This window comes from Protobothrops mucrosquamatus, unplaced genomic scaffold (assembly GCF_001527695.2).
Source record: "Protobothrops mucrosquamatus isolate PMUCROS unplaced genomic scaffold, P.Mucros_1.0 scaffold45, whole genome shotgun sequence".
NCBI classification, from domain to species: domain Eukaryota; kingdom Metazoa; phylum Chordata; class Lepidosauria; order Squamata; family Viperidae; genus Protobothrops; species Protobothrops mucrosquamatus.
This window is the reverse complement of record NW_015386427.1, coordinates 424,481-437,019: the sequence shown is the minus strand read 5'-3', so window position 1 is coordinate 437,019 and position 12,539 is coordinate 424,481. Positions and strand designations below refer to the sequence as shown.

Sequence of the window (12,539 nt, the reverse complement as noted above, 5' to 3'; positions counted from 1 at the left end):
TACATGACATCAATAACTGAATCCTACTGTGATCTGATTGGCTCATTGCCAAAACAAGATGACACCTGATTGGCTCTCTAAACACTCATGCTCATTGGCTACAATCAGATGAAGGAAAGCTACCTGATATCAACCTAAGCAAGTTGTGCTTCCTTTTTCTGGTTATTTGGCTATAACTTTTCATAGAATACAGTACAGACAATTGAACAAACTTTGTTGCATTACATTCTTGATTAAATTATCTTTCCATTAATATAGAATTTTATGGTACTACTCAAAAAAAAAGTGGTGTTATTAGCCATCAAATCACAAAAATACACTTTTCCCAAAAGTTTCTACAATTTTGGCCATTACTGTAGCCCAAGGAAGTAGGCAAGCAGGCTAAATACATAAATAAATAAAAATATCATAGGTTAAACATGAAAAGAGAAAAGTAAGCTAGCGCTCAAAGCTGTGATTTTCTCTGTTTGATTAAACTGAGACTATATTTTCTAATTTCCAGAGTAGTGAAAATTATGTTTGCCCAGATGTACTCTCATTGAATTCATGGCAGTTGATTCTGAGGACCAGTGTATTTAAGATTAAAGTCTAATTTACATTAAGTAATCCTCTGTAAAGAATTCTTGATATATTCATATTTACTTTCCAGTTCCTATTCAAAATTAAAAACTTACCCTAGTTTCAAGCTGATGATTTAGCCAAAAAAAATCACTTCTTTACCTTCCAATATTCTCCAAGTATATCCACAAATGTTTTCTTATTTCTTAATAAAAATAAGGAAGAAAATATTTTCCTTCCAATATTTTCTTCCTTACACATTTACTCTTTTATTGCAAATTCCAGACTCTTCCTTTAGAGCTCACAATCTTGATGCTTCTTTGATCTTTACACTGTCTCATGTAATCTACCTCTCTTGCAAAAGCTTTAAGTTATTTTTTCCCCATTTACTCCTGCTCTTTCCTTAAAGGCAACTCCTTTGTACTGCTGGACATAGAATCCAATGAGCCTCTTATTTGAAGCCTCTTTGTTTGATGCGTTCTTTTCTAAATATGTTTGCACAAAAATAAATTTCACTCTCTTTGATGACATTAGTTCCATGTAAAGATTCACAGACTATAGATATAAGGCACCTTTCTCATTACAATTTACAACTGATGTAAATTTTAGGCCTTAATAGCCTTCGTTCAAATATAACCTAGAGCAGGGGTCCTCAACCTGTGAGCTGTGGGCCACTACCGGGCCATATGAGTGACTGGCTGATGCATGCATATGCGCACAGCCTCATGCGAACGTTACCGTGAGTGTTGTGGGTGTTTGTGGCCCCTCTCGCATAAGCATCTCCACAAGCGGGGCAGGCATTCGTGGCCTCTCCCACCTAGTTCTCTCAGGTGATTTCTTTAAATCACTATTGTGTGTGGTTGCTAAAAGAAAAAGAAAGCAGTTCTTGGCTCTTAAAAACTTCCCTTCCACACCTTAGTTACAAGAGATCAAATATATTTATTGGTTTCACAACAAACCATTGTTTATTGTTAAACTTCTTCCAAATAGTCTTAGTTTTTTGAGCAACTTTTTGTCCTGTGCCTTCCCATGAAAACCTGAATATATCAAAACAGCTCGATAACTTCAATTATGCAAACGGCCCATGTATGTTATAAATCAGGAATGAATATCTGCACTGAGTAATTTTCAATTTCCTCCCCATTCTTCTTGTCAGGACCTTGGCTTATATTTAGCCATGGTCTCTGTATGATACTGGTTTATTTCAAAAGTTTATAACACAAATTAAGCTAGAATTGCCAGGTTAGAACATAATGGAATTTAATACAGTCCAGAAACTTTAAATCAAAGCTGATGTCTTACAAAAGAGAGCAGACTGAAATAATTTAAATTGAAATACTGGTATGATATTTCCTTATCTCAACTTCCAGTTCTTTTCAGATCTTAATGAACACTTTTACATAAAGAGACATAGCTCTTCCTTTGTTCTTTAGAACCACATATTTAAATAATCATTTCCTTAATTTGCTCATTTTTTATATATCTTGCATCTCACAGAATTTGCTCCATCAAAAGTGATTGTCTACACTGCTCCAAAAAAGCAACCTTCTCCTCAGTATCTTTAATTCATGGATGTACTACTTTTTTTCAGCCTAAGGAGAGCTTCAGCCATTGAGCAATATGTCAAGACTTGCTCTCTAAAGCAAATATATATTTTAGAACTTTATTCTTTTTTTATTCTTCATTATTTTATTCTCCATTTAATGGACCAATATAGGAGAGAAGGGTATCCCTTTTTCCTGATTGTCCATTAAATCAGATATTGCTGATTTATCAAATCAGCTGATTTCAGCAATACACATCAATTACATTATGCCAGTCTGAAAATTGACAGTGATTTGAAGGTGGATTCTTTGCTGAAGAAATCTGGTCTGTTTTATAAAAATATGTTGTATGATATCAAAATACTAAAGTTAAATTGTATTTTATTTTATTTATTCTTCATTCTTCTGCATTCACAAATGCAGAGAGACACCCATTCCAATTCTGATAATAAAAATGATATATGCAGATAGTCCTCAACTCGCAATCTTTTGTTTGACGACCATTTGAAGTTACAATAGCACTGAAAAAACTGACTTATGACTGGACTGCGTGAGTGGTTGGCCGGTGCACGTATGCATGTGTGCGCACAGCCTCGCTCACATGAACATTGCTATGAGCGTTATGGGTGTTTGCAGTCCCTCTCGCATGAGCATTGCCACAAGAGTCATGGGTATTTGCAGCCACACTTGTGCGAGCATTGCTGTGAGTGTTGCAGGCATTTGCAAACCGACGTGCAAGTGCTCAAGTCGCCGTGAGCATCGCGGGTGCTTGCAACCCCATTCATGGTCCCAGTCACGTGAGCAAAAAATGTCCATGCATGTGCATGTGCACATGCATGCATTTACCTCCTTACAAAACCATCCCTTCTTTCCTTTCTCCTCCTGCTCCGGCCTGCCAACCCGGAAAGGCTGTGGAACTCTAGTCACTAGCTGCCATTTGAGAGCTTACAAAATAGGAAAAGCAGATTTTCTTCAACTAAACAAATATTTAATCAGATAAATATATAGAACACCTACTGTTATGAATCAACTTATTTTAAAATGTAACCTATAATTTAGACATATAATTCTTGCATTCCTCAAACCTTACAGAATTGACTATATATTTTCATCATATGTGTACCATATGTATGTTATGTGCTCCTTTCTATAATTTTATTGTTATCCATTCTATGCCACATGCTAAATAAATAAATAAATCATTTTGAACCTTTATCCCTGCTTTCCCCTATGTACAAAAAATCTTGTAAGTAATCTTTTAACAATTTAAATCTTTGTGTGTGTTTTCATGTGTGTGTTTGTTCTTTTCTTTAGGGAGTTGTCTGAATTTTCTCCACTAATTTTAGCATGATATAACATTACACTTTACTGAATAATGACGAAATGCATCTTTTTAACAAGAACAAAGAAAACAGGCAAGTTTTGACAAGGCAACTGTTAGAAATTTAACACTCTGACAGTTCTTTTATTTGCCTCCTTCCAACCTCTTCTAAATTTATTATCTTTGAGAAACTGGAATAAAGCATAAAACAGTGAGGTGATGTCAAATCCAAGTAAAAGCCACATTTTTTTCTTGCTCTTTCAGGGAAAAAAAGGTTATAATCTAGATTTAACTATAATTGCTATTCTTGGTTTTTTGTTTTTTTTTTAAAAAAGGTTGAATAAATTTGATATATGAGATCCTTGCATATGAATCAAATAGCCAAGGTTAAACATATTAAATACCTACTTGATTGCAGAACCACTTTCTAAGAAACAGTCACATTAATTTGGATCTGGTAAAGGGTAAAGTTATTATAAAACTATTATTCGGTAATGGGTTAGCTAAAAGATAATTTAAACTAAGATATGTAGAAATAATTGTTTTGGTCAAAAAGGCAACCATTTATTATAGCAGATTACTAATCTGCCTCTTAGCAGTTCATAGACTGAAAATATCAAGAAAAAGCAGAGAAACTCATGTTTGCTTTCTGACTTTCTAAATGGTAAAAGTAATGTCAGATGTTCTCCTGCATTGAAATATTTGGCCTAAAATAAGATTATTTCCAAAAAGCAAGACTTGCATCCAAGTATTTGTCTTTATGATTAATAATTTGAGACTAGTTTCCAGTCATTTCAGAATTCCATTTTTAATTTTTTTATACATGATCACGCTTATGAAAATGAATTGCCTCAATAAGAAGCAAGTTACTACCCTCATACCTATTTGGTTCCTCTGTAACCAATTCTCATTTTAGTCTTCAAGTTTCTGCCACTGCTTTCAAATATGGTTCATATGAAAAGAATTTAAAGTAGCTACCACCTGAGCATAACTATGCTATTAGGGCATTAATGTTATTTATTTATTTGTGTGGGTGAGACTTACAGTTGCTTTCACATAAACATAAATAATCTTTAGATGTCATCTTCAAATTGTTAATTGAATACAACAGTTAATTACCATAACAAAAACAGATATTAATTACTAATGCTTAACATTATTTTCCTCAATGCATTCTTCTATATAGCATAGATCTATTAGAATGAGAATTTTACATATAAAGCTGTAGGTCACAAAATTAATTCAAGTGAAAAGTACCATTAATTTATGTAATTTGCTATATGCCAACCCTTAAAGTTAGGCAAAGTCAAGAAACAGATACCACAGTGTCCTGTAATGCTACTTTATTGTTTTAGAGTATAATAAACGAATCTTGAATGGTTGTCCAATTTTCTCTCTATCTGCTATTATGCTAAAGAAAATCAGGACAGTGTTATTCTGAGCTTCTTTCTCTGATTTGCTTCCATCTCTGTACTGTATACTATAGCCTCGCTTAACAATTATTCATCATTATGACAAACTATCAAAAAAGCTACTACCTGTCCTCAAAGATACAACTGCCACTCCCGCCCACATGATTATGTGATTGCATATCACATGCTTGGCAACTGACTCAAATGAGAATTGCAGCATCTCATGCTTACATGACCATAATTTGTAACATTTTTTTGTGCTGTTTTCCAAAAGAAAAGGGCAAACCCCTGCCCACCTAGGTGATATGTTGGATTTACTTAATGGCCATATGGCTCACTTCATGAATGCAGGAACTCGTTTTATCAGTATCACAAAAATAGTAAAACTGAGTCAGGTCATGTGATGACTTGCTTAATAACTGCAATGACTTATGACCAAGATTCTGGGCTCATTTGTGGCTGTAAATCAAGAATTACATATACTATTTTCTGAAAGTTTCTTCTTAATGGTTCATATTTCCTTCTAGATCGTCTTTAAATTCCTTTATATTACATAATAATGGAGTCTGGTCCTGCTTCTTTATCAAGATTCTGACCTCATCACCAAACCAGAATATGCATTATAATTATGCAGCCATAGACTTCAATTAAACTGATTCTGTGTGCTAAACTGCATGAATACTTGCATGTTGGAACAGATTATTATTTTATATTTCCTGCTGTTATTATTTTTATAATAATTTTATTTATATTTATAAATAACTTAGGACAATGAACATTCCTAACACTCCTCTTTTTCCCCACAACTAATGAGTTGAGTTGGGTTGAAAGAGAGTGGCCCAAAGATACCCAGCTGGCTTTGTGCCCAACACAAGACTGAATTCATGGTATCCCAGTCTCTAGCCTGCTGTCTTCATTACTAGACCAAAATGCACAGGTTTTTGGATGCTATATGATTACTTTCACCATGCACTTTCAATGTATGTATCTCCTTTTTTAAAAATCTCTTTAAGCTTCCATAATCATCATTATCAGAAAGGTTTGTACCTGAAAACTTGCAACTAATCTGTTTTGCCTGGCATATTTCAGTTTAATAATTTAATATCAGGAATTCTGATAGCTTATTTTTATTTTTCTTAAACAAAAAAAATAGCAACTACAGAAACATACAATTTCTTTATCCAGAGTCTCTCTTCCAATTTATATTCCAGATGAGCTGAAGTAAACTTATCTCAGGCAAAAAGCCATGCCAGCAAGGTTCTTTCTGTGAAACTGTTGACTTTCTCTTACCACATAACCCATCATATCTAGATATCTCACAAAATATTTTGTACTGTATCAGATTTATTCTTTTACCTGGGACCTCTGATTCCATCTTCCTAATCCCTTTATAGCTATTTTTTATAATTGTCTTGAGAAAAATATTTTTTATAAATTATAGTGCCTAAATCTGGAGAATGTATTAATTATTTCTCTCTTTCCACATTCTAGAGTTCTTTTCTATTACTTTTCTATTAACTACATTCTATTAATCTTTTCTATTACTTTTCTCAGCATGACATGTGGTTACTGAATCTATTGATTTTGGAAAATGACATGTTTTAACCCAACCAAGGGCCAAAATCTAAGTCCCTTATTTCTTTCTCTTTAGTCATCCTCCATTTCTTTCAACTTCTTATATTTTCTGAATATTTAGTATCAGTGAACTATCCCTTCAAATGATCTGACTTCTTTCCCCAAAACGCCCAAGTACTTCTCAAGTGAGAGAGCTTGAATCAATTCAGTCATATCAACTGAACTGTCATTTCTGCTACTGAATTTACATCCCCTTTAGGACTAATCTTGATTTTTCTGGTGGCTTTCAGTACGTGGAAAAATGATAGGAATTCTGTTTGGCAGTCACGGGGCACTGAATTATATATGTAAATCAGAAGCTTAGTTAATATCCCCACACAAGAATATTCTGTAAGATCAGAATTAGCCAAGACATATTTTGATATGGAAATAAAATTACATCTGTCACCTCTCTCTCATTTGACAAGTATCAACAACTCAAAACAATAATATTTTGACAAGGATTTAATAGTGCTCAGAAATTCAGCTCGTGCAAATGTAAAGGATAAACACAGGGCTGTTTCTTTCTAGTTCTAAATATGGCAGTTAAGCTAGTCAATTTGGACTATAATTCATCTGTCAAACAAACGCAAGGGCAAAGCAACCACTGACTTGAATGTCACTGAGACTATTTCTTGCTTTCAAAACATTTTGTAATCTTTCTGCATTTTTTAATAAAGAAATTCAAAAGCTCATCTGAGTAATTTTTTTTTAATTTTCCTACATGTATATAAAATAGGACCATTTCATCTTATACAAAAAGAGACAAAAATCAGATAGGGATTTCCAGATTTGAATTATAGATTAATTGATTAATATTTCTGATTACATGCTATATTATGTTATGACATGACATGAATAATGTTTAACAAAGAGGTAATTCAAGTATTAACAAAAAGAATTAAATTGGAATATATATCAAATGTCTTACTGCGGCTTGTCGGTGGGTATTGGAGAGTATTCCATGAATCTTCACTTTATCTTTTTCCATTTTATCAATGTTTACCCACAAATCTCGGCTGGAAGAATCAAATGGGCCATATATCCTTGAAGTGTAATAATTGTGATCCATGTCTTCCTGGGGGGAGAAAAAGAAAAACATAGATTTGATCTTATTTTTCAGTCTTTTTGAAATATTTAGAAACAGATGGCAAACTCTTATTTCCTTCATCACGTAGATTCTTTTTCTTCATCATCATCATCACCATCAATATCATCTTAGCCATTGTCTATCCACTGCAGGATGAAGGTCTTTCCGCATGTTTCCAACCAACATGATCCTGAGCTTTCTTTTGCCAATTGGGCCTGGAATACTTGCTGATGTCATCAATCTATTTTGTTTTAGGTCTCTTTCGTGGACGCTTTTTTATCAAATGGATCACATAGATTAAGAAAAAAAAAAAAACAACAAACAGAGAATTGAATGCTGGAAAAGAACAAATACCCTACTTGTGATTTTATAAATGTAGTTTTTACAATCTAAAAATTGGAATTAACTGCAATTACATATACAGAAAAATGTGGCTTTGGATTAAGAAATACAATAATTGATAAATCTTAACTGAAATCTTTTGTTTTAGTGTGGATGACAGTTTTTTCCTTTATAAATGCTGTATTTTAAATAACAGTTAAATTGTGATATTATAGAGATGTTGGGCCATTTCTTTGTTATTATTCAAATATTTGTACCAAAGTGGGATTGCCATTCCCAGTTTTATCTGCCTGTCCAATAATATCAGGGAGAACAGACTCTCTATTGCTCTTATGGAAAATGTCACCCAAAAAAACCAAGGCGGTAACTCTTCTCAACTGCTGCCATTATTCCCTCAGAAATACAAATGATTGCTACTATTGGTTTCTAGAAAGGCCATCAGTATTTGATCATTCCAGCTGGCCAGCTTTAGGGATATTGCACTTTTTTCTCTCTAACATTTTACTTGTTTAATGTAATTGATATTCCCAGATAGATTCCAAGGTACAGCATACATTTTCATGGACAAGCTCGCTATTTTGCAATTTCTGTATTTTAAGAATCACAACCAAAGTGCATGTGTCTCACACATACCATTTGGACATTCATATGTCAATTTAAAAAGTTTGGGCATATGTTTGTGTGTGTTTTTGTATTTCCTATATACATATATTATCCATCATTGGTCTTTTTAAAGAAGCAAAATAAATCAGGAAATCTGCAGTAAATCATTGTTTTTACAGGTAGTCCTCAGCTTACTACAGCAATAAGGACTGGAATTGCTGTCCCTAAGTGACACAATCATAATCTGACTGTGCTTAATGTTGAGGACCCCATGTGATTGTGACTTCTGACTTCCTGACAGGTTTCCCACTGATTTATGGTATAGAATGATGGAAATCTGTGGCCATTGTGATAGCTGGAACTCTGAGGACCAGTTGTAAATACCAGTATTCAGTTCACCAAATAAATGGGCATAACCTACAGACTATCCTGTATAGGCTAATGTGATGTAGCAATTTCATTTTAACAAAATAAATACCAACTTACAGAACAAGTATCAGAGTATGCAAAATAAATTGACATTTTAAAATCTATTGTAGAATGAAATTTGCATTTTGGTGAGTAGGATAAGCACGTAATGCAGGCCTTCGACTGGTGTCATCAATTGTTCAAATTTCTTAATTTTGTTTGAAAATTCACCAAAAGTTCAAATTAACAAACAAAAGCAACCCACTATATTACAGAAATTACTAAGCTCTATCCATATTATTTTCCATTCCCAAATATGGTTTAGTAATAAGATTTCTGAAAATTTTCTAAGAATCAATTGCAGTACGAAATCCAGCTAATATATATTTTGACACACAGTGACCTCAATAAAACATTAGCATCTGCTTTTTGAGAAGCAATTGCTTCACCCTTTAGATATATCATTCTGATGCTATTTGAAGAGTTTTGTGGAAGACAGGGAACTGAATAAGTTTCCCATGGACAATGCTCATGGATTTATTTTCAAATTTCTTTTCTTGCAATCTTTCTTGGACTAATTCCATTACCATACAACATGATGTGGATATAATGCAAAGAAACAGTATGATCTGGCAGGGCATGGAGAAACTCTGTGCTATGTACAATGTAGACAATATAATTTAAATGTAAGAGAGACCATAATAAAAATACAAATATTTAAAATTCTCTTGGCAACTTATATCAAGATAATCATAATTAGTTTGTCTGTTTGTCTATTCTCTCTCTCTCTCTTTGCAAAAATAAGAGCAGTGTTAATCTGCTCTAAGATATTGAGAAAAAGTTGATGCAGAATAAAAAGAGAAACTTTTTCTTCTTTATGCTTGCTTCATTTTTGACATTTATACCTCCAGGTAATTACCACTAATATTAGAAGTTGTACTCAACAATACCTCATATTAGGATGATTAGCAAGCTGAATCTGCCAGTGATATAATCGTAATGTAAATTTTATTCTACACTAGTTTTTTGAGATACAACTTTTTCACTCCTGCCTTTAAGATGAACAACCTAAAACAGATAATTCCAAAAGAAGCATATAAAAAGCATGTAATTTCATTTCATATGAATAGTATGCTTCAAAAGTAGATTAAATTGTTAACAATACAATGAATGTTTCTTTAATTTCTCTTTGAGATAGGCATAGAATTTGTTTTATATCCCTCCCCAAATGCTGGCAGACGATAGTAACATAAACAATGCTTAATAAAATGTTTGGTTTTGTTATTAAAATTCTGAGAATCCTTAAGTATCAACTTGCATTTTGATACTAGAAATCAAATATCAAATTAATCATGCTCAAGTAAAAAAAGATACAATACAGGTAATCCTCGACTTACAGCAGTTCGTTTAGGGACTGTTCAAAGTTACAACAGCCTGAAAAAGTGACTTAATTCTGTTTTTCACATTTATGACCTTGCAGCATCCCCATGGTCATATGATCAAAATTCAGACACTTGGCAACTGACGTGTATTTATGATGGTTGCAGTGTCCTGGGATTATGCAATCACCTTTCACAACCTTCTGACAAGCAAAGTCAATGGGGGAAGCCAGATTCACTTAAAAATATATTACTAAGTTAACAACTGCAGTGATTCACTTAACAACCGTGGCAAGAAAGCTTGTAAAATGGGGCAAAATTCACAACTATTGTCTCACAATTGGGCTCAATTGTGGTCTTAAGCTGAGGACTAGCTGTATTCCTGACAGTTAACTAATGCAGGGTAACAAAAACAGAAAGTAATAAGTTCGAGTTGGAATGGTAACAGAGGACATCCTAGAGCAGAGGTCCCCAACCCCCAGTCTGTGGACCAATACCGGGCTGCGGCATGCCAACAATCGATCCGCACAAACAAGCAAAGCCCCATCCGCAGGATGCAGGCAACACACAAAAACACACATTCTACAATCCGTGGAAAAACCTCTTTCCACGGAACTGATCCCTGGCACCCAAAAAGTCAGGGAGCTCTGTCCTAGAGGTTAGATTGGTTTAATTGCCTACAAAGGTAACTAAATCTTCAGTAACTTTCTTGTTAAAAAAATGATAAAATGTAAACAAAACAATGTCAGGCTTAAGTTGCACATTTTTCTTATTGTTTCATGAAGCAGAATGACCTATCTGGAAATCCAAGAGCTAAACTCTCAATACCTCAAAGTTAAATAATCCAAGCTGCATTTGAAGCAAGAAGTGAAGGACTGTAAAAAGACGATGATGATGAACCACATTCAGCTCTCAGTTGTATTTAGGAACTGTTGATTTGAGCATGAGAACCTGGCTTGTTTTGTCTTATTTTCAAAAGTATTTTCCAACAGTTTAGATCTGCTGCTATTAGGGCCACCATTGCTCTCTAATAATAATGAAAGGTTCAGGGATGTATTTCTAAATTTCCTGTTCCTTCAGAGGCAATGCAAGAGTTTCCAGAGTAGGCAATTCTTTAATTCGTAAAGCTAAGAACTACTCATCCAAGAGTGGTATTAACTATTCAGAACCATATCCTAAAGAATGACTTGAGCTATGTTCCTGAGTATCCATATTTTTCAAGGATGTAGTGCTCTCTGTGCCATAACCTGTAGATCAGTGGTTCTCAACCTGTGGGTTGGGACCCCATTTGGGGTCGATCGACCATTTCATGGGGGTCGCCAAGCAAGGCTGTCTGCCATTTTTTTTGTCCGCCATTTTTTTTTGTCCACCATTTTTTCCCCTTTTCCAGCAGGTGCCTTACCTCCCTTGGGCTGGGCCAGCTGGTGGTCGGCCTGCTCCGTCTCTGCCGCTTGCCAGCTACGCCTCGGCCAGCGCAGGGGGCGGAACCAGGCATGCGCGGTGCTCCCGGGCAGGGAAAGTCCTCGACTTACGACCGGTTTAGTCCTCGACTTACGACCGGTTTAGTCCTCGACTTACGACCGGTTGGGGTCGCGGCATTAAAAAGGTTGAGAACCACTGCTGTAGATTATCATTTGGCAGTGACAAAAAGGTAGCCTTCTTGCAGTTGGCCTTCTCTTGCAGTTGGCCTTCTCTTTTGTGAAACAACATGTCTTCTATATAAGTAATCCCATTCTAATATGCTTTAACTGTCTCTTAAAATCCATGCCAATATTAGTCTTCCTGAGCCATTAACTCTCCCTAGCATCTCTCTTTTCATGGTGGGCTTTATTCTGTATCTTTCTGTGATTATTAGAAACATTTTTTTAATGAAACCTAGCCTAGGAAATCAACAAATTAATAAAGTCAACATGTAAATAAATCTGCTATAATTACTCATTTTAAAACGAGTTTCATTTCGCTAAACATGGAGCCAGTAAATAAGCTATTGGTCTGAGGATAAAACCACTAAAGCAATAACTAAAAAACAACTCAATAGAAGTAACTACGAGAGAGATCTCTGAGTCCTAGTGGACAACCACTTAAATATGAGCCAGCAGTGTGCCGCAGCTGCCCAAAATATCAATGCAGTCCTAGGCTGCATTAACAGAGGGATAGAATCAAGATCACATGAAGTGTTAGTACCGCTTTATAATGCCTTGGTAAGACCACATTTGGAATCCAATTTTGGTCGCTATAATATAAAAAAGATGTTGAGAATCTAGAAAA

General features: G+C 34.6%; 1 protein-coding gene across 1 annotated transcript in view; it reads right to left on the bottom strand.

Annotated features, from left to right (window-relative positions):
- Positions 1-12,539, bottom strand: part of PLXDC2 (plexin domain containing 2) — a 230,797-nt gene that overhangs the window by 74,037 nt on the left and 144,221 nt on the right. The window contains exon 3 of the mRNA XM_015811554.2: positions 7,381-7,527. Within this exon, the coding sequence (XP_015667040.2) occupies positions 7,381-7,527 (147 nt within the window). The remainder of the gene's footprint in view (positions 1-7,380; positions 7,528-12,539) is intronic.